A 21,415-nucleotide genomic window follows, 5' to 3' on the forward strand; every position below is an offset into this window, starting at 1 on the left:
CTGGTGAAACTTAAGTACAAATTCTTTTTTTTTTGGGTCCGGTTGTGGGGCGTGAACTCTGGGCCTGGGCCCTGTCCCTCAGCTCTTCAGCTCAAGGCTAGCGCTCTACCACTTGAGCCACAGTGCCACTTCCGGCTTTTTGCTTATGCGGTGCTGAGGAATCGAACCCAGGGCCTCATGCATGCAAGGCAAGCACTCTACCACTGGGCCACCTTCCCAGCCCCAGTACAAATTCTTTCTAGAGGAAAACACCCTAATTTGGGCCCTTGGGTTCCCACAACATTAAACACAGTATGTGTTCAAAACCCTAAGATAAAATGTAGGTAGGCACTGGTGGCTCACTCCTGGCATCCTAGCTACTCAGGAGGCTGAGATCTGAGGATCACAGTTTGAAACCAGCTCAGACAGGAAAGTCTATGAGACTCATATCTCTGATTAACCACCAACAAGCCTAAAGTGGAGCTGTGGCTTAAGTGATAGAGTGCTAACTTTGAGCAAAAAAACTCAGGGACAGCACCCTGGCCTTAAATTCAAGTCCCAGGAGTGGCACACACACACACATGCACGCACGCACGCACACACGCACACACACAGAAGACAACAAACAAGGAAACAAGTTACTATAGGCAAACGTCAGCAGAAAGCATTAAAACAGATTTAGACTTCCAAAATAACTTACAGAATATAAAATAATCCCAACAAATTAAAAAAAAATTTTTTGGTCAGTCATGGGGCTTGAACTCTGGGCCTAGGTGCTGTCCCTCAGCTCTTCAGCTCAAGGCTAGTGCTCTTACCACTTGAACCACCTTCCCAGCCCCCCGCCAAAACATGCCACTAACAGCTTTTTTCTTTTTGCTTATGTGGTACTGAGGAATCGAACCCAGGGCCTCATGCATGCAAGGAAAGCGCTCTACCACTGAGCCACCTTCCCAGCCGCCCCCCCCCCCCCCCCCCCCGCCAAAACATTTTTAACAAGATAAAAGCCTAAGTCTCCAAGCGCTGGTGGCTCACCCCTGTTATCCTAGCTACTCAGGAGGCTGGGATCTGAGGGTCACACTTTGAAGCCCACGGGGCAGAAAACTCCAATTGAGACTCTTATCTCCAATTAACCAATCAAAAACTGGCTCAAGGCCAGGTGCCAGTGGCTCAGGAACGTCTATGAGACTCTTATCTCCAATAAACCACCAGAAAACTGGAAGTGGCTCTGTGACTCAAGTGGTAGACCACTCACCTTGAGCTGAAGAGCTGATGGACAGTGCCTAGGCCCAGAGTTCAAGCCCTACAACTGACAACAAACAAAACTCCCCACAAATTTCTAGCAAATTGATTAAGGGGAAAAGGCGGCACAGGTTAAACAATAGAAATGAAAAGGATCTGACTACTAGAATATTAGAACTTCCTGTTAAATTTTTTAAAAGACATGAAAAGCACAAGAATATTGGAAAAATCACTGTCTAAACTGACTCAAGTTTAGACTCAAGTCTAAACTATCTATAGTTACTAAAGAAATTGTACCAATTATTCCCACAAAGAAACCTAAGACTTGCATAGCTTTACAAGGTTTTACCAAAAGTTCAAGAATAGTTCATTTCAGTCTGTTGTAAACTTTACTAGAGAATAAGACAAAATTTGACAGTCCCCAACTTAGAGGTTTACAGACCAAAAGGACCATCTTAGAACTCTTTTAGAAATTCTGCTACAAAGGCACTAACATGTACAAGAATGTTCATAGCAGCATTATATAATAGCACAAAGTAGAAACAGCTCAAATATCCATTGACAGGTATGGTAAAGTTGTGCTTTATGTACTTAATGGAATATTATACAGATGAAAATGAATCACAATTTTGCAACAGGGATGAATTTTAGAAACAATGTTAAGTGCATGAAAGCAAATGTCAAAGGATGAAATGTAACACTTGTAAAGCTAAAAAACTAAATACATTCTTAAAAAATATTATACATATGGTTGAAATACATATAACAAGTGATTTATAAACATAAATTAAGGACAGTGGTTACCTCTAAAAGGGGGGTCTAGGGTGGGGCAGGGATATAAACATAGTATTTCTAATGCTTATATATATATATATATATGAGTGATGGGTCATAGGTACTCATTTTATTGTTACATATCATAATTTATTCATGTTACATATATTCTTTATAGATATCAAATATCACGTTATAATTTTTTTAAAAATCTGGGGATTTTATGGTGGAAACACAAATGAATGCCATCTCCCTGAAAGAAAGAAAAATCTGTATTTCTTGGGAAGAGCCGAGACTCCCTGACAGATGCTCTCTTACTTAGAGGACAAAGGAGGTCCTCAATAAATAAGGGCTGGTTTACTGCTTTTCCCATGGACATACCCAGAGGATCTGGATCTCCTTCCCACCTGAGCTCCCTGACATGAAGGACCACCTCTTTCTGTACAAGCAGCCTAAACCCCACAGATTCAGCCTGACACATGGATGACAAGAGACTGACACCTGGTGGATACAGAATGAATTTAATGAAATAACTAGGAAGTAATCTCACTCTACTTGGTGAAAGGGGCAACAGACTGGGGGATAGGGAGTGAGAAGAACGTGTAAGTTCAGAAAAAGAGAAGAAAAAAAAGGTCTGTTTCTGAGATGTAGGTGGGAAAAAAAAGTATGTGTTAATAGGTGAGGATGAAGAAAGTCTCCAAAGGAGAATGACTTCCTTCTCTCTCTTCTGAGGCCAGATCAAGTGGAAAGAAGCTATAGCTGCGTTAAGGGAAATGCCAAGACTGAAGGGAAAAGGCTGTAGGTCTAGCTGATCTAGACTTACCAAGCTTAAAATGCATGCACCTGGTAGTTGTTGAAGGCTGTTAGCTGCCTCCCAGAAACCCCTGGCCCAGTTTTCATCTGTGGAATCTGATCTCAAGGAGGCTGATTCTACCCTTTTCCCCTGAAGGTGTGGCATAAGCATAGCTGCTTACCATCCTCCTTGCCACACTAATTGGTCAGGGGTGGACATGTGACCAGGCTGGCTTAATCAGAGTGAGTCTTTTGCTAGGATATCTGGCACAATGATACCCTCTCTTTCCAATTGGTCATAAATGGGCAAACATGTAATCTTAGGCATGCTGGCAGCTATGAGGTGACCAGGGCTTAAGATGGTTTACATTAGGTGGAGCAGTGAGACCAAAAATCAGGTTTTTGGAAGGAAACATACTGATTTTGCCAGGTCTAATTTCGCCTAGAGCCAGCACTACCTCTAGACTTTCAGTTACATGAGCCGATAAATGAGTCTGAGTTAGGTTATGGTTGAAAATCAGGAGATCCTTAGCTATACATTCATCATACTTACCCTTGCCTTCCCAGAGGAGAGCAAAGGGATCCAGACCAGAAGGCCACTACAGATTTGTGTTATATGAAAGTCAAAGTATTGAGCTAGAAAGGTTAAAAGCAGCCACCAGGCTCTATGTAACACTGGGTGACTCAGCTGTCTATGCAGAGGACAATGGATTCCCTTAGGGAAATAGCCAAGTAAGAAGCAAGTGCAGAGAAAGGCCTCTAGCAGGCGATCAGGTAGTTAATATGTAGATCTAGCCACTCTTCCCCACAGGTCTATCAGGGGGGTGTTGCTTTAGGATCTTTCCGCTCATGGGTTAAGGATCTTTGAAGGACATGCCCCTTGAAGCCTTTTCCCTGCACTGCAGTGTCTGCCTCTCCTTTTACAAACTGAAGAACCTCCTTGTGGCTTCTGCTGCCCTTGATTACACTCACTTTTGGGGGAACAAGAGCAATTTTATCTTCTGTTTCTTTGGCTTGCTGCAAACTGGGGGCCCTTCCTCCTTTGGAACCAGCAACATCTTCCTGACCAAGGGCAAGCGCTGCCCCTTGCACAGCCTCTCCTGCTGGCCCTGGCATCTCTGACTCTCCAGCTGAGTTGCTTTTCCCTCCTGAACTCCACTTCTCCCATGATAACCTTGAGGCCTGGGCAGAGTCCATGGCAGCTGCTGACTTCTCAGGGGTGGAATGTCTTTCCCCACTTCCACCAGACTTCTTTCGAGGGCGCCCACGTTTTCTTTTGGCATCACTTACTGTATCCTCTGTATCCTGCTTTGCTGCTTTAACTGCTGGGTCCTGCCCACTGGCCTCACTTACTGGTACTTCAGCTGTCCTCTTGACAGCCTTGTCATGGGGTCGTGGGTTACCACCTATGCCTACCTCTCTGTTCTCTGTTCCCTGAGACTGAGTAAGTCCCCCAGCTGGGGCTCGCCCTGGGCCTGGCCCAGACTGAGGTCCAGGTCCAGGCCCAGGCAAAGCAGGAACAGTTGGTAAGAACATGTTAATGATGGGTACCGCTGCTTGGGGTCCTCCAGCCCTACTGGGCAGAGGTAGTGTAGCCACTTTCAGTGTGCTTGAAGAAATCTTGGGGGCCAGGATGGGTGAAGAGACTTGAATTGGTGGAATCAGTGCTCGAGGGGCCCGGGGAAGGAGCAGAGGCAGCCGGGCTACTAGGGCATTGACCTGTGGGTTACTGGGTGCTGAGGCCGAGCTCTCAATTACACTCTTCTTCCGATCACCACGCACTGGAGGGCTAGCCCCTGCCCGGGCTTCCAGTTCCTTAGGAGGCTAAAAAGCAAAAGAGATGATCACAGTAGGGTTCAAAGAATGAACGTGGAGGCTGGGAACATGGCTTGGTGGTAGAGTGCTTTGCCTGGCATGCATGAAGCCCTGGGTTCAATTCCTCAGTACCACATAAACAGAAAAAGCTGGAAGTGGTGGTGTGGTTCAAGTGGTAGAGTGCTAGCCTAGAGCAAAAGAAGCTCAAGGGCAGCATCCAGGCCCTGAGGACTGGCAAAAAAAAAAAAGGAATGAATGTGGAAAGAAATGTAGGCATTTGAGGCACCAGAAGAGAAAAAGTAGGGGGCTCACCAGGGAAAAAGTTAGAGGCATCAAGTTCCTTACCTGAGCTGGCCTTTCAGGTTTCTTATGGACTCCACCTTCCAGATTCTCTGCTCCATTCTTGGATTTAGAATACCTTTCCCTAGGGGCGGGTTCATCCTCTTCTGCCAGAGGTGTAGAAAAGGTAATAGAATGAGGGTGAGAATAATACTGAAGAATGAGAAGACTTTGCCCTGAGGAGACAGGGCAAAGCAGGTTGTCAAAGCATGTCTACAAAGGGACTCTAGGAATAGAAGGCAATCTGAAGTGTCCATTCTGATATACAAGATGGACTTTAAAACTGAAGTGTCAGGGCTGGGAAGGTGGCTCAGTGGTAGAGCGCTTGCCTTGAATAAGCCTGAGGCCCTGGGTTCAATTCCTCAGCACCACATAAGCAAAAAAAAAAAGCTGGAAGTGGTGCTCAAGTGGTAGAGCGCTAGCCTTGAGCTGAAGAGCTGAGGGACAGCACCCAGGCCCAGAGTTCAGGCCCCATGACCGGACGCCCCCCCCCCCCCCCGCCAAAAAAAAAAAGCTGAAGTGTCCATTCTGGTATACAAGAATGTGAAACCAGGCATGTCATGGTGCCTGCCTGTAGTCCTAGCTTCTTTTTTTTTTTTTTTTTTTTTTGGTCGGTCGTGGGGCTTGAACTCTGGGCCTGGGCGCTGTCCCTCAGCTCTTCAGCTCAAGGCGAGCGCTCTACCACTTGTGCTACAGTGCCACTTCCGGTTTTCTGGTAGTTTATTGGAGATAGGAGTCTCACGGTCTCTCCTGCCCGGGCTGGCTTTGAACCGCGATCCTCAGATCTCAGCCTCCTGAGTAGCTAGGATTACAGGCGTGAGCCACCAGCGCCCGGCTAGTCCTAGCTTCTTAAGGGGGCTGAGGTGGGAGGATCAATTGAGTGCAGGAGTTGGAGAGTAGCCTGGGCAACATAATAAGACTCATTTAAAAAAAAAAAAGTTGTGCCAAATGCTGGTGGCTCATGCCTGTAATCCTAGCCACTTCGAGGCCAAGATCTGAGGATCACAGTTTGAAGCTAGCCAGGGCAGAAAAGTCCCAGTGAGACTCTAATCTCCAATTAACCACCCAAAACCGGAAGTGGCACTGTGGCTCAAGTGGTAGAGCACTAGCCTTGAGTACAAAGAGGCTCAGGGAAAGCGCTCAGGCCCTGAGTTCAAGCCCCACAACCAGCAAAAAAAAAAAAAAAAGTTGCAAGTGGTTGAGAATTTCACATACATGAGAAGGTCCACTCACCAGTCAGTCCCATGGCCTTAAGCACATGGGCATGTACAGATCGGGCAGAGATGAGGTGCTGCTGGAGCAGGTAGCGGGCGACTTCAACAATGGAACTGAAGGACCGTTTCAGGATCCGCTCTGCCCAGTCACAGGTCAGGGCACAGGCGGCCTCTACCAACTCATCCGGAGGTGCTGGGGTTACTTCTGGGCCCATTTCTGGCTGTAGTGGCAAAAGATGCCCAATCACATTACAAACGACAGAACCCTTCCCCTGACGCTTCTACTGACCAAAGCTGAGACCAGACTGAGACCATCCCAACCCAGAAATCCACAAACTCTTTTTCCCTTTCCTTCAGCTATAGAGGAATCAGAAGGATACCCAGAAGCAATGTACAAATGACCTAGACTTTGTCAGCCCTCCATACATGTTCTAAAGCCAGGTATCATGGTGTATACCTGTAATCTCAAGTTACCCAGGAGGCAGAGGCAAGAGGATCTTGAATTTGAAGCCTGCCTAGGCAAAAGTAGCAAGACCTTGTCTCAAAGACAAAAACAAAAGGGCTGAGAGCCCAAGTGGAGTGTACTTGCTTAGCATGTGCAAGGCCCCGGGTTCAATTCCCAGCATTCTAAAAAGCCTGGAAAGAAGAATGGAGTTGTTACTTACACTTTCTGAACCCTTTAGGTCAAGTCCAGGCAAGGGTGGCATAGACACCAAGGTTTTCCTTCGTATACCACTGTAGCAATATCTGATGCCAAGTTAAGGAGCAGCTAACACTGGGGCACTCCAGGCCCCTTAAAGGACAAATTAAGCCATTTTCACCTGGCCCTCCACATCCTATGATTTCCTCCCCAGGTCTTCAGGTCCCAACCTCTCCAGTCAAGGATATTTAGATTGGCCCCGGCCACCAAGTCTTCGGGCCTTGATGTCAGGAAAGATCTCTCTGATGATTTTGCCGAAGTTGGCTGTGCTGAGTGGGCGGCAACAGGCAAGACTCTCACAATACTTCCTGAGTGAGTGAGGGGCAGATTGCAAGATACTCAGAGGAGGAGGCTATGGGTGGGTTATGAGAGTCCCTAGAGATCAAGTGTAGGGGAATCATTCAAGAAGTCAGACTCTAGCAAGGTAGGGGGCTTTGCAGGATTAGTCCTATGCCCACCCCCTCCACCCACCGATAAGCATCATAAACGCTCTGTTTTGGCAGACAGGTGTCCGTGTGCTCTTCCAGGTGGTTGCGGATCCACCTGTAGGCATACATATACTCTTCATTGCTGAGTGTACTTGGCTCTGAGCTGCAAGAGAAGTTATAGAGACAAGCATTAGCAAAAGGCCAACAGTTGTCCTGGTTCTTCCCCAACTACTATTTCAGTAATACTGAACCAAATTAGTCCACCTGGAATCCATCTTTCCCTGCTGGGCAAGGGTAGTGGATCTTGAACTCAGGATCTGCGTGTTGTCCTTTAGCTATTTCACTCAAGGCTGCCACTCTCCCACTTAAGCCACAGCTCCACTTCTGGTGGTTAATTAGAGATAAGCATCTTCTAGATTTTTCTTGACCTGGCTGGCTTTGAACAGAGATCCTTAGCTCTCAGCCTCCTATGTAGTTAAGATTAGAGGTGTGAACTACCAGCGCTCAGCTAGGGGCCTTTTTCTTGGTCATAGATAGCAGCTATGTGTTTTCCTACTCTTCCTGCCCCTTCACAATGGGACTGTCTCTAAGAATCAGAGCCTCTGACTTTTAAAACTCTGCCACCAAACCAACCTTTTGTCTCCAGTGCTGGGCCCTGAAGGTAGCTGAAGGTAGAGATAGAGCTTGTCATTGTCCGAGAATTTCTGTACATCTTGCTGAGGTAAGAAGGAAGAGGAGAGAAATAATAAGATGCAGAAAGACCAAATCCATGTTTTCTTGATCCTTATCATCTACGTCCTGATGATTCATAGGTTGTCAGACTATGTCAGAGGGAACTCAAATGACTTGAGGCAAAGTGCTCACTGTGGCTTATGGAACCCTTATGGACTATCATGGAAAGAAAGGGAACAGCTCTGATTTTCTCTCTTCAGGCCTTCTAAATGAGAGGTCAGAGAAGGATGACAGATGATGTGAGATGCTCACTGTCAAACTGGCAGCAATGTGCAAAGCCAATTACCTTCTGCTGAGGTGGACCACACTGGCTCTCCTACATGAACCTTTCATTTACCCATCCCATCCCACTGCCCTCATCCCACCAATGATCTCTCTAGATTGCCCTCATCCCAATGTGCTTACCAGAATTCCCTCTACTTTGTTCTGCACGGCTTTGCTGTAGAGAAGAAGAGAAAGCTAGAGGTCATGAGGTTTTCCCATCCCTGTATCTGTTTTCTGTTTGTTGGTTTTTTTTTTTTCCCTCCCAACTTGGGGAAAGGACTTAAGTGCCTAGAGGAGCTCAAGAATTGCCAGCATAGCAGAGTGTTCTCGTACCCCAGTACTTACCTGATGGGAGGCAATCTGTCTCCAGAGGGGTCTGGAATAGGATTTGGAGATGGGAATGAATACTTACGAAATAGTACCCCGGAGCCTTTGAAGAAGTGTGGTAGGTTCCCCAGCATCTGTACCACCTTGGGGGGGCCTTGCCCCAGTCTTAGGGCTCTTAGCATCAGGCTCATCTTCTGCCATTCCTATATGAAAGCTACAGCTGAGAGGGGAGAGGGTATTAAGATTTAACTCACATCAGCTGTCCCTTCCTCTGAAGACCCCAAGAAAGGCAAAAAACAGAAGTAAAACTGCCAGATTTCCCTAGTGGGGTTTCCCTCCTCACTTACTCTTTGCCTTCTCCAAAACTTAGAAATTAGCCCACTACTTTGCCAGGCCCATGTAAACCCAAAGCCATCTCTGCCCTCTCTTTTCTACCTGTCCCCTTTCTGTAGTCTTCCAAAGGAAGAAATAAGGGGGTTGGGGAATCTACATTAGAAAGAAATTTCCCCTTCCTTGACCCTGTCCTTCTCTACCAGACAAAATAAAGTTCTCCAATTCTCTTAATATACTCCTTAACCGTAGATTATTTATTTATTTTGGCCTGGGAGGTCAGAAGGGATATGAACATATTCGGTACACACACACACACACACACACACACACAGAGCCACCTCCACACACACAGCCACCTCCACACAGCCACCACACACACACACACACACACACACACACACACACACACACACACACACACACACACACACACACACACACACACACACACACACACACACACACACACACACACACAGAGCCACCTCCAAACTGGGCCCAAGTTCTGCGCGACTGCTCCTACGTCATCACCCCAACATCCCATCTTGATGTGCGCCCTGACCTCCCTCCTTGGCCCCCTTCCCCATTCAATCACCACCACCCCCGTTGCTGCAAAGTGGAGGGGGAGGAAGCGCAGAGCGCCTGGAATGAGGTGTAGGAATCTCGGTAGGGGAATGGGGAGGGGGAGGCACGTGCACACGGGTGAAGAAGCTGTTGAAAATACAGCCCAAATCTATTATTATTATTAATAATTTATTTTCTTGCTCTCCTCCCAACTCCTGTGTGCCCCCCCACCCCCACCCCTACCTCTGGACAACCGACTTCCGACAAGAGCAACAATCAAGGAGAAGGGAGAAAAAGAGAAACTACCTCGCAGCCACCTTCACTCCAGCCCAGCCCTGCCGTCCGGGCTCGGCGGCGGGCTCGTGCGTTGCTTTATTTTCCTTTTTCTGAATGGTTGTGAGAGCCAGGGTCTGCCCGGATACACGGCCGGCCTGCTCGCTCATTGGTCGTTGCAGCCACCCGGAGATGAGAAGGCGCGGGAGACTCGCACGGGCGGCCGCTAAAGTCTGCCTGGCAACAGCAGCTGATTGGTCAGCACGGGAGGGAAAATCCAAAGTTGGTCTTCTTGGAGTCAAGAGGGGGAAGTCGGGCTAGGGCTTCGGTTAGAGCTGGGGTCCGTGTGGGACTGACGACGGTCCCCCGAGAGGTTCTTAAAGGGACCGCGGGAGGACGAGGGCCCAGGGGTGCTGGGCTCGGCTTCCCTGGGGAGCTTTCTCGCCTTTTTTGTTGTCGTTTCCGGTTTTTGTTTTTGTTTTTGCCTTCGGATGTCAGACCTGCTGAAAGAAACAATAGACAATCACGGGCCGGAATGATGGACGTTCATTATGAACTAAAACTCTTCGGAGGTAAAACAAGTGAACCATGCCGGGTCCCCCCACTCTGCCCCCCCTCTGCTCCCCCCTTCTGCCCCCTCCACGCGCGGTCTGCAAATGCCTTCACTGGCCCAGCCCTCCAAGAGGGGAGGCCTCCGACCTCCGCAGTTGTACTGCATTAAGCTAAAGTGCCCCCCCCCCCGAGAATTGGTTTCCGGGTGTACTTTATTTCCTCCCAAAGAGTTGCTAACATATTGGCACCCCACATTTCTGCCTTGTTTCTGAATCTTGGAATTTTGGGGGTCTCCCATGGAGGGGGGGCACGTGCTGGAAGTGCCCTTGAACTTGTCACGGGGGGGGGGGGGCGATGGGGCATGGGGGTGGTGTTCCCTGAGCTTCTCAGTTTCCAAGCAAAAGATGCTTGCATGGAAATGCAGGCATGATAAGAATTTCAGGGAGGCTGACCAAAAGGAAGATCTCAAGGTGGAAGCTTTAGCAAAATCACCTACCCCTAGAAGGTCCTTCAGCTATCACCTGGCCAGGCCATGAGTTCTTAACCTTCTTAGTTAAGACTTTTATTTTTAAAGGTCATAAAGTAGGTGAAAACGATGGATCTCTTCTGTGAAAACTGAACAAGAAGAGCACATTTTGTGTGTGATTTCAGAGTGGTCGTGGACTCCAGGTTGACAGGCTCTTGAACCATGAACCACACTCACTATATGGGAGTTTGATCTTGTACTAGCAAGATCAAAGGTCTATAACTTGAGCAAGATTACTAAACTGTTAGAAATGCACTACCCTCCAGTGTCAGAAATGAAGAGGCACACAAGAGATGTAGGCAATTTCCTTTTGCACAAAATGGTGCAATGCCATTACTCTACCGAGAGCTAGGCAGGCACACTGTGCAGGGCAGTTTCCTAGGCTTTTATGCCAATCCAAACTCCCTCCTTGTCAAGAAGTTAGGCTCACAGTCTAAGTACAATTGATTACCAAGGTTAGAAAGGGAGCCATTCTTTAATTTCTGTCAAAGGTTTACTTCTTTTTTTCCCCCCACTTAGCAATTATAGTGTATTATTTTAACTTTTTCAACACAAGATTTAGCTCCCTAACATGGCCAGCTTGTAACAATCAGTACAGATAACAGATACAATTGAAGTAAATAAAGGGAATAGTGAAAGACCCCCGTCGGCGTGGGGTGCCCTTCGATCTGAAGAGACCCTTCCCCAAGGAACAACGAGACCACTTGTGCGGATGCAAACAGCAAGAGGTTTATTCGGGCATGCCTCGGCTCCCAGGTGCACTCAACCTCGAGATCCACAAGGTTCGGGTTGAGTGTCTGGGAACCGGTTACACGGGTACCCGGGGCGACAAAGTCTATCGGGAGACTTGCGCGCCGAGTGCTTGAAAGCACCCTCTTTTTATGGACAGCAGAAGCAAGGTTACAGAAGCGAGATGCTTGGTTACAGAATATTGATTGGTTAATTTCAAATTACGCTCAGGGTGGGGATTGGTCAGGTTAAGCTGGCCAGATGGGGCAGGTGGGGTTGGGGGAAAGCTGACGTGTCGGTACTTGCCCCGGCAAGTCTGTGCTGGTCGTCATGCACCGAAACTGTTCGTTCCCTAATTTTGACAAGTGATTTATTACCTCCTGACCTACCCTGCCATTATAGCTAAGTTTTACAGGAAGGGACGGGAGGGTCGGCTATTTTTCAGGAATGCCTGGCTTTAGGGCATGTAATGACTTGCCTGTGTCCTGCTTCGCTCTCTTAGGTATGCAGGGGAAGGGGCAGCAGTTTTCCTTAAAGGGCTCAATGGGGGGCTCAATGGGTGAACATATACTGGAGTCTGGGGTCTTTTCATTCCCCCATTTTCTTTTTGCCTGAATGAAATCCTTCATTCAACTGGAGATCCCTCCGTTAATTTAAGTTGATGATATTGTTGGGTTAATACTAGGGCCTGTACGACCGATAGGCGGTCCTTTACAAATTGCATTAAGCGATTTATGATGCAAGGGCCTAAGGTGAGGGTTAACAAGAGTAGTATTAGCGGTCCCATTAAGGAGGATATTAAGGTAGTGAACCTTGGGGACCGGTTCCATAATCCTTCGTACCAGCCTTGTTGGGATGCTGACTCTTGCTGTCTTTTGTCTAATCTTTCTTTGAGTTTGTCTAGGGTCCTGACTCCGTGTATCAATTTTATACCAGCTGTACTTGTAAGCTCCAATTTTAAGACATACTCATACCATTTGCGACATACTTAAACTTTCTGAGGTTTGTCTTAAAGACAATCCTTACTTTTCAAATTTCCCCAATTCTCTTTCCAAGGCTTTCTTTACTTCCTTCTGTCTTTACAATTCCTTTCCCAAGGCTTTCATTACCACCCTCTTTTTTACAATCCCTTGACCATCTTTGTGGCTGTAGTTTAAAACTGCCCAATTTTTCCTTTGGCTTGCGGAACCTTTATCTTAGAACAGCCTTAAGGCACCACCGTGATGCAGAAGCTTGCTAGATTTTAAGGCTAAGAGTATTACCTCTATTGATAACACACTCAGGTTATTACCATATCAGAGTCAAACTAGGCTGTGAACATAAAGTGGATTTCCAGTTACTATGCACTGAAGTGCCTAAAACAAGCAAGCCAGTGATATCCTTGTCCCCAATATCCACTGTGGGAAGAGAGGGTTTCTGGATATCACCCAAAAGAATGTCCCACAAGATCTTAGATTTAGCAGCTTTCAACCAGGAAGCCGACTCAGGTGATGGAATCAAGCAGGAGTTCCTCCAGGTGACTGTCAGGCCTTTACCCATTACGGTGTACAGCAGCAGCAGCAGCAACCGGAACAGCAGGGTCTCTCAGTGGCTCCAAGGGACTGTCGTCACACCTCATGCTGGGCTGTAAATTCCTACACAGACTGGTTAAAGATACATTGCCTAGGCTTGGCAGGCTTTGATCCTGCTGGTTTTTAAGATCTTTTAAACAATAGCTCAGGACAATTTACCAAAATCACAACTTTTTACTAACCAGATATTTTTGTAAATAGACACAGAAGGCTTAGTCTTGTAACCATCTCTGACAAATGCAGTCTCCACACCTTGCACACCTACAACAGTTAACACTATTTTTTATGCCCTTATTAAAAATTATTTTATCTATTTTGCCTCATTTTTCCAAAACTGACTCTGGACTCTTGATCTTAAAATGGGGCTAGAAGGGCGAAGGTCCATCTTCTGTAACTTCTTCAAGCTGACTTTAGGGGCGTTGATCTTACCTAGCCAGGAGCCTATAACCTTACAAAGAGGCCATCAGGGTTAGAAGTCATTAAGAACAATATTTAACTTTTGACAACTGCACAGACCTTTTCTCCAGCTATAGCAGTATAGCTTGTTTAGCACTCTGGTTTGTAAAAGCATCTTTCTGGATGACTTAGGAATGTGATCTCTAGTAACCCTAACACAATGCCTGAGTTACCTTTGCAGGCCTTTAGACAGATATCAATAGAAACACACTCTCAGGTTTACAAACTTTTTCCTGAGAAGATGAATTTCATGTAACTGGTGTCAGCTCAATATTACCGCCAATTAGAGCTTTTGGCACATAAAGGGGTTAAGATTTAAACTACCCCCCACATTTTATAACATTAGCTTTTTACTATCACCGAGGACTGGCAAGTTCCTGTCCCTTACAAGGTAGTCATGAACATTAGGCATGCTTCCAAACTATCTTCCTATGACCTCCCGGCTCTGACCAGTTTTGAAGGGCCACACACAAATGACTCTAGGATCTGACATTTCTGCCATCCAAGCAGTGGCTTACTGCCTCTGGATGCTCCACCATTGCTTTTGTCCCAGGAGTGTCTTCTCTACATTGGGATAAATGCCTCATTGGCATTTTCCTTAGCTGGTTGCTGGACTTGAACTCAGGGCCTGAGCACTGTCCCTCAGCTCTACAGCTCAAGGCTAGCACTCTGCCACTTTGAGTCCCAGACTCGGGGCTTGAATGCTGTCCCTTAACTCTTCAGTCCAGGGCTAGTACTCTGCCACTGTGAGTCCCAAAGCATTTCTGCTTGCTCTTTCAGCACTCTGCTGGCTGAGTAGAGGTGACAGTCTCACAGGGACCTTTTTCTGCCCGGGCTGGCTTTGAACCAGTTTGCAGATCACTGAGTCTTATAAAAGGCCATTTTACTCCAATTAAAAGCAACAAGGTGGTCAACATAGAAGTAGCTTTTAAGCATGCACTTACCTGACACTTATTAAGAGTCAAAGTTACATCTGACAAACTGTAAGAATCCTCTGTGCTTTGCTTTGGGCTTGCTGGAAACTTAAAAAACCTATAAGAGCAAACTAGAATAGCAATCATTTTGATAATCCTATTTTTTTTTTTTTTTTTGCACATTGAGGCCAATGTCATAAACTTTATATCAAAAAAATCCATTCCTAATTTTTAAAGCCTCTTATTAATCATTTTTAATATTTTATACTTTAGTTTTCATTTGCATTTTGAAAAGATCCCTTGAAATCTTGAGGCCAAGTGTCACTCATTGTCTCTTGGCTGCTTGTTTTAAAACAGACACACATTAAAAATTTTAAACTCAAATGACAATTTTCCTTAATGCAAGAATTACAATCACCTTTACTATACCACAAAGCTAGATTTAACATCTTTATAACTTTTAAAAACATCCTAATTGTAGAACATAATTGAAAGTAAGCCACATTATACAAATAATTTTTACCCTCTTTTTAAGGCCTTCCTAATTTTAATGTTAACACATCCAAGGGAAAGTTTTAGCAATACTAATCAGATCATCACATCATTTATTTTAACCATCATGTTTTCAGTGCCTATCTGCAGGGAAAAGAGACAGAACAACGATGGGCCACTTGGCCCCTCCTATGGAATAGGCAGGCACACACCCAATCTGACTCTTTAGGGTTAGATGAACTGCGTTTGTGCCAGTTTGCCTCATCATGCTTGGACTCCTCCCAGGGCCTGTCCCACTGCATGACCAGCTGAACTGCACTTCTGCTTGTTCACCCTTCACCCCTAAAGATAGGTCTTCGGTTGGTTTCTAGGTCTTCGGTTGGTTTCTAAGTTTTTCCCCGTCTCTTCTCTTGGTTCTCAAATGAAATACAGTTTTAGGTAGACAGAACAGGTAACATCTTTGACAGTGTTAAACTAACCTTTACATTTAAATTTTTAATATTTATCCCAAATTTTAGCCAAGGGAATTAAATCCCGAACTGCCAATGCATTTTTGTTAAGCCAGATAACTTGATTACAGTATAAACAGTCTTATGCATTTTAAAACATTAGTTTTTAAAATACCAGATTTTTTTTAATTTGCAAGTTAAAGAACCTTTTAAAAAGCCATTTAAAACAATGTGAAGATTTTTAAAAAATTTTTGGTAATGTCCAAACCTCATAACCTTTTGAAATTTAAATTTAAATCACCCAATTGTTACAGCATGCTGACAATTTTTTTTTTTTATCTTTGAACACGTTCACAGACACACACAAAACACACAGATCTTAAAGCGCGCAAGAATCAAAATCAGTTGTACGTACACTTTCTAAAGGTTTTAAACAAAAAATTTAAGACAGTATTTCTTTTAGAACTAGGTACCTTTGTTGTGCTTCATTTTCACAGAGCTTGCTTGTTAGCAAGGCTTTTGAATCTCTTCTGAGTTGGAGGAGGGCTGAGGGAGGGAGTCACCTAAGACTAAACTGGCCTGATTTTTTTTTTAACCCAATTTTAGACAGAACTAGCTGAAAAGTCCAATCCAGGTACACAGCCTTCTACGCCCTTACCTGTCCTCCAGCAGCCTCCACTGGGAGAAGGTGCAGCCTGAGGCTTGAAGGGAACCAAACTAGCCCAGTAACCCTCCATGCCTCGCGGGGAGGGTGGGCATAGCAGGTCTGTGACCAGGCCCAGCTGAAACTTTTATTCCCTCAGAGATGTTTAAATAAATAAATAACAAAAACATAGATAAACACAAAAACCAAGGATCCACATTTAAAACTGGTACCAATTTTAAAAACAGAATTAGACAAGAACTGAAGGCTGAGTTGGGGACTAATGGGCCCCAGTTTATCCCTACCGGAACTCTGTGCTGTTCTCACTCAGCAAGCTGAATCCAGAGTCTGCTGGGTGAGCCTGCCACACTCACCCAGAACTTTCCTACCCCATAAAACAAACACACTAAAGTTAACAAGACAAACATGTGGCCACAAAGACAAAATCAAGTCTCAGTGAATGGGGCGACATCTCACCACCATTCACTTACCAGGGGACTCAACCCCCCTACTCACCTCCGGAGGATTTTTCTCTTAGAGTCCTGCAGACGTTGACCCGGGGGTCTTCCAAGGCAGAGGCGAATTCCCAGTCATCTTGGGGCAAGGGAAGGAAGTCCCTAGCGGCCTTTCCCTCAGACTGACAGGTTCTCCCCCACGCTCAGACCCCCCGAGCCAAGGCCCGAGGCTGAGATCTAACTGAGGCCACCTGCAGATGGTCAGTGGCAATTTCATAATTGACAAACAAGCAAGTTCCCAAAACCTGACAATCTCGGCTCAGGCTGTGACTTCCAGTGATCTATAGTCAGACTTAAGGGGGTTGTTAGTTGCTGCCCCATCCCTTTAAGGACAACAAAACAGACAACAGAAACAATTAACACTAAACAGAAACACAAAAACAGACAGGCGCCAAACAGAAAAAGCGACTTCAGATGGGAGTGGCCGACCATGGCTAAACTCCCCGGGAAGGAGAGAGAGAGCTGAGGTTGGGAAATTGGAGAGGGAAGGAGTGGGGGAGAGAGCTGAGGGGCAGATGGAAGGGTTAAGGGGGTAGGGATTTGGGGGTAGGGTTTCATCCACGGGGGAGGTTCTAAAATAAGAGCTTCCCAAGTAACAATATAAGGGACCTGGTCTGGGTGTCCGTGTGGTCCCGGGTCCATAACTTTGGCCTTGATCTGTAAGGCAATGGTTAGGTTAAAGGTTCCTTCACGTGGCCAGCCACAGTTGAAAGTGGGCCATTCTGATGAACAAAAAGTTATCCATTTTCTTTTTTTAACTTCTACTGAAAGATTGTGAGCTGATGTTTGCACATCCCTCCAGTTCTGTAAAGTAAGGTTAAGTGGTGTCGCGACAGTTTGTCCCATTTTAAAACTGTTAATGAACACAAAAACAATACAGACAACAATACAAACGACAATACAGACAACACTTGGCTTCGCTGCGCGCTGTTGTTAATAAACTGAAAGCAAAACCTGATAGAGACCTGTGTAGTTTTAACTTAAGGTTTAACTTAAGGAATAACACAAGACTATTCACAGTAACACACTCTCCCAAATTTTCCACAGCGAAGGCAAAGACAGCAGATCAACAGAAAAACAAACCACAAGGGCAGAAGCAATGCAAGCAACCAAAACTCTACAACAAACAACATTACAGTTATAACTGGTCACGTTACTTTGTCGCTGCGCGGTTTCGACAATCAGCCGAAGGCAAAAACCAGGCGGAGACTGTTTTGAGAGTCTGGATCTCTCGTCTCCTAGGCAAATCACGCGTCTAAAAGAGGACTGAGTTCCAGATGGGCCACTTTTTCAGGCCACCCTGATGAGCCACTTTTTCAGGCTCCCTGACGGGCCAATATTTCAGGCCACCCTGACGGGCCAATATTTCAGGCCACCCTGACGGGCCAATATTTCAGGCCACCCTGATGAGCCACTTTTTCAGGCTCCCAGAAGCCCCCAGGACGTCTCCTGGGGACCGCGGTCGGGAGTACGAGCTCGTCAGCTCCTCCACGGGTCCGCCTGATACAGACGAGAACGGCCGAACTCACCAGATTCGCAAGCGCACAGAAATTGGCCACACGAGACTTCAGACAGCTTACAGGCAACACACAGACAATACACAGACAATACACAGACAATACACAGACGCTGGCCAGCTTACCTCCCGAAAATGGGTCGGTGGTCCCTGGGTGGGGGTCTCTATCCCGGACGAGCCCCCAGAATGAAAGACCCCCGTCGGCGTGGGGTGCCCTTCGATCTGAAGAGACCCTTCCCCAAGGAACAACGAGACCACTTGTGCGGATGCAAACAGCAAGAGGTTTATTCGGGCATGCCTCGGCTCCCAGGTGCACTCAACCTCGAGATCCACAAGGTTCGGGTTGAGTGTCTGGGAACCGGTTACACGGGTACCCGGGGCGACAAAGTCTATCGGGAGACTTGCGCGCCGAGTGCTTGAAAGCACCCTCTTTTTATGGACAGCAGAAGCAAGGTTACAGAAGCGAGATGCTTGGTTACAGAATATTGATTGGTTAATTTCAAATTACGCTCAGGGTGGGGATTGGTCAGGTTAAGCTGGCCAGATGGGGCAGGTGGGGTTGGGGGAAAGCTGACGTGTCGGTACTTGCCCCGGCAAGTCTGTGCTGGTCGTCATGCACCGAAACTGTTCGTTCCCTAATTTTGACAAGTGATTTATTACCTCCTGACCTACCCTGCCATTATAGCTAAGTTTTACAGGAAGGGACGGGAGGGTCGGCTATTTTTCAGGAATGCCTGGCTTTAGGGCATGTAATGACTTGCCTGTGTCCTGCTTCGCTCTCTTAGGTATGCAGGGGAAGGGGCAGCAGTTTTCCTTAAAGGGCTCAATGGGGGGCTCAATGGGTGAACATATACTGGAGTCTGGGGTCTTTTCAATAGTTCCAGGAAATATCTGTCACAATACCAAACTCACTTTAGTTTGACAGAAAAGAATACTTTTTCTTACAAAATGAATGGTTCTGTGTGTGTGTATGTGTGTGTGTTTGTGTGTGCATGCACGCATGTGCACACGTGCACACGCACCCATACTAAGGCTTGAACTCAGGCCTTCAAATTCTAGCTTGGTATCTTCAGCTCACCATTTGAGCCACACCTCTACTTCCTACTTGTTGCTGGTTAAATCTCACAGAGCCAGGTGCTGATGGTTTATGTCCTGTCATCCTAGCTGCTCAAGAGGCTGAGATCTAGCTATCCAGGATCAAAGCCATCCCAGACAGGGAAGTTGGTGATACTTTTATCCCTAATTAAACTGCAAAAAGCTAAGTTAGTCCCTGAGTCCAGTGACAGAATTCAAGCAAGACACAAAACATAATGAAAGTGATAGGAAAATTTATTCGGAAAGGAATATGACAGAGAATGGAGATTTTTACATGGCATGATGCCACCAGAACACAACAGTTCATCATCAGCTATCTTCATGAGTGGTAGTTTTAGATACAGGAAGAATTAGGGGAAGGGAACAAAAGTATGCATAGTTTAAGAATCCCAGTTACAGGTGGGTGTTATAATCCTACTTATTCAGGAGGAGGCTAAGATCTAGGATCGTGGTTTGAAGAGAGCCCTGGCAGGAAAGTCCAAAAGACTCATCTCCAATTAACCACCAAAAAGCTAGAAGTAGAGCTATGTGTCAAGTGGTAGAGTGCTAGCCTTGAGCAAAAAAGCTAAGGGACAGCATCTAGGCCCTAAGTTCAACCCCCAGGACTGGTATTAAAAAAAAAAAGTCCCAGTTACCAATATGTCCTGGTTGGTCTTTATCTCAGCTCTGGTTCTCCAGGGTTTCATAGGAGTTGTTACATAGAAGTTGTTACCGCTGTCATCATTTGAGGGCTGTAGTCTGATTCCTGTAAGATGATTCCTCCCCCTCCATAGTTGTCATTCAGTCTGGGATGATCTGTCTTACAAGGGTCTGCCGTTCCTTACTATCGGTCAGTCCTGTCTTTCTTGGAGCCCCAAAGGTGATTGCAAAGTGACTATAGAAGGAATAGATTAGAATAATGGAGGCAGAGATGCCAGGCTTTTCTCTTGCTTTTAGTCAGTTCCTAACAACTGAAACATTTTAAGTGCCTCTTATAAATACATTCTCCATAGACTGAAAGCAGTTGTCTCTGGAGAACATCAGCATTCACCTTTGCAGTTGTGAGCACTTATTGAGATTATCTGTGAGGAATGCCTTTCCCTAGGTCCAGTCTATAGGGCTGAGGTCACCTGTGGGTTGACAAGTTGTAATTACAGGTCAGTGTTTTCTCTCAGAAGACTTGTGATCCCATCCTCCAGTTGAAGTTTTCTTTGTATCTCACCATCACTCCTGGTTAGCTGCTTCCTATCTTTGAACACCTATGTCATGCTCACAGCAACTTTCTGAAGTAGGTAACATTACTGTCTCCATGGTACAAATAGGTAAGCTAAGATTCAGAGAGAAAGGGCCTTGTGTCCTGTGACATAAGTAGTAGATGACTATGTAGAAGGTGCCAGAGTCAGGAATTCAAGACAGGTAGTTTCCAGAGACTGTTCTTTCCAACATGTCCTAGACTGCATGTAGATGCATTTGGATGGCTTATGTACAAATATGGGGAGAAAGTAATGGAAAATTTACACCAATGTTTGGTGTAAATGGGAATATCGAACACTTTGCAAATAGAGTTTTGGGTAAGTTTTTCTGCTGAAAGATTTGCAAGGAACAAATGGCTCCTTTGGTGGCTTACACTATAATCCTAGTAATTCTGGAGGCTGAGATCTGGAGGATCATGGTTCAAAGCCAGCCCAGGTAGAAAAGCCCACTGGATTCTATCTTCCAAATAACCAACAAAAACACAGGGCTGGGACTGGAGGTATAGTTCGAGTGATAGAGTGCTAGTTCAATGAGAGAGGCTTTGAGTTCAATTCCACTAAAAAATAATAGTAATAATAATAAAACCAGATTTCTAGGGAACAGGGAATGATTCAAAGTTTTATTAAGAGGAGAGAGTATCACAGATTATTTTGGCAACACTCTAGAAGTAAAAGTTGAATGGGGAAAGGCTATCATTGATGCCAGGTATCATACCACAAACTGAGAGACATAAAAATAAATAAGTTGCGCATAACCCTAAGAATTGAAAAGAAAATATGGCCAAGTGCTGGGCTGGCTTGTGTCTGTAATCTGAGCTACATGGAAGGCTGAGACTGGGAGAATTGTAGTTCAAGCCCTGCCTGGAAGAAAATTCAGCAGACCCCTTTCCCAATAGAGAACTGGATACAGTGGTACACCCATGCCATCCCAGCAGTGACAGGAAGACTGAAA

At 45.9% G+C, this 21,415-nt stretch overlaps 1 protein-coding gene and 1 long non-coding RNA gene across 5 annotated transcripts in view; one reads left to right on the top strand and one right to left on the bottom strand.

Annotated features, from left to right (window-relative positions):
* The window catches only part of LOC138821495 (uncharacterized), a 49,257-nt gene that overhangs the window by 8,859 nt on the left and 18,983 nt on the right, over positions 1-21,415 (top strand). For 2 of the 3 annotated variants that reach the window (XR_011370161.1, XR_011370160.1), the window contains 2 exons: positions 7,007-7,164; positions 9,769-10,345. This is a non-coding gene — a long non-coding RNA (uncharacterized lncRNA). Of the gene's footprint in view, positions 1-7,006; positions 7,165-9,768; positions 10,346-17,667; positions 18,801-21,415 lie in introns of those variants that run through there. The other variant, XR_011370162.1, reaches the window with a different exon arrangement.
* On the bottom strand, positions 1,532-9,998 carry LOC138821493 (DNA-binding protein RFX5-like). Of its 2 annotated transcripts, XM_070013783.1 has the most exons (11): positions 9,807-9,998; positions 8,747-8,823; positions 8,622-8,652; positions 8,418-8,451; positions 7,914-7,996; positions 7,324-7,443; positions 7,037-7,160; positions 6,818-6,895; positions 6,172-6,373; positions 4,945-5,045; positions 1,532-4,608 (listed from the first exon to the last, which is right to left on the bottom strand). In XM_070013783.1, exons 1-11 carry the CDS (start codon positions 9,941-9,943, stop codon positions 3,601-3,603), a joined length of 1,995 nt encoding a protein of 664 aa, XP_069869884.1. In that variant the 5' UTR covers positions 9,944-9,998; the 3' UTR covers positions 1,532-3,600. The 2 variants fall into 2 exon arrangements, with proteins under 2 accessions (XP_069869884.1, XP_069869882.1); XM_070013781.1 differs by lacking the exon at positions 8,622-8,652 and having other exon boundaries at positions 8,689-8,823; positions 9,807-9,997.

Source organism: Dipodomys merriami, unplaced genomic scaffold (assembly GCF_024711535.1).
Source record: "Dipodomys merriami isolate MVZ:Mamm:240054 unplaced genomic scaffold, mDipMer1.0.p SCAF_92, whole genome shotgun sequence".
Lineage (NCBI taxonomy): Eukaryota > Metazoa > Chordata > Mammalia > Rodentia > Heteromyidae > Dipodomys > Dipodomys merriami.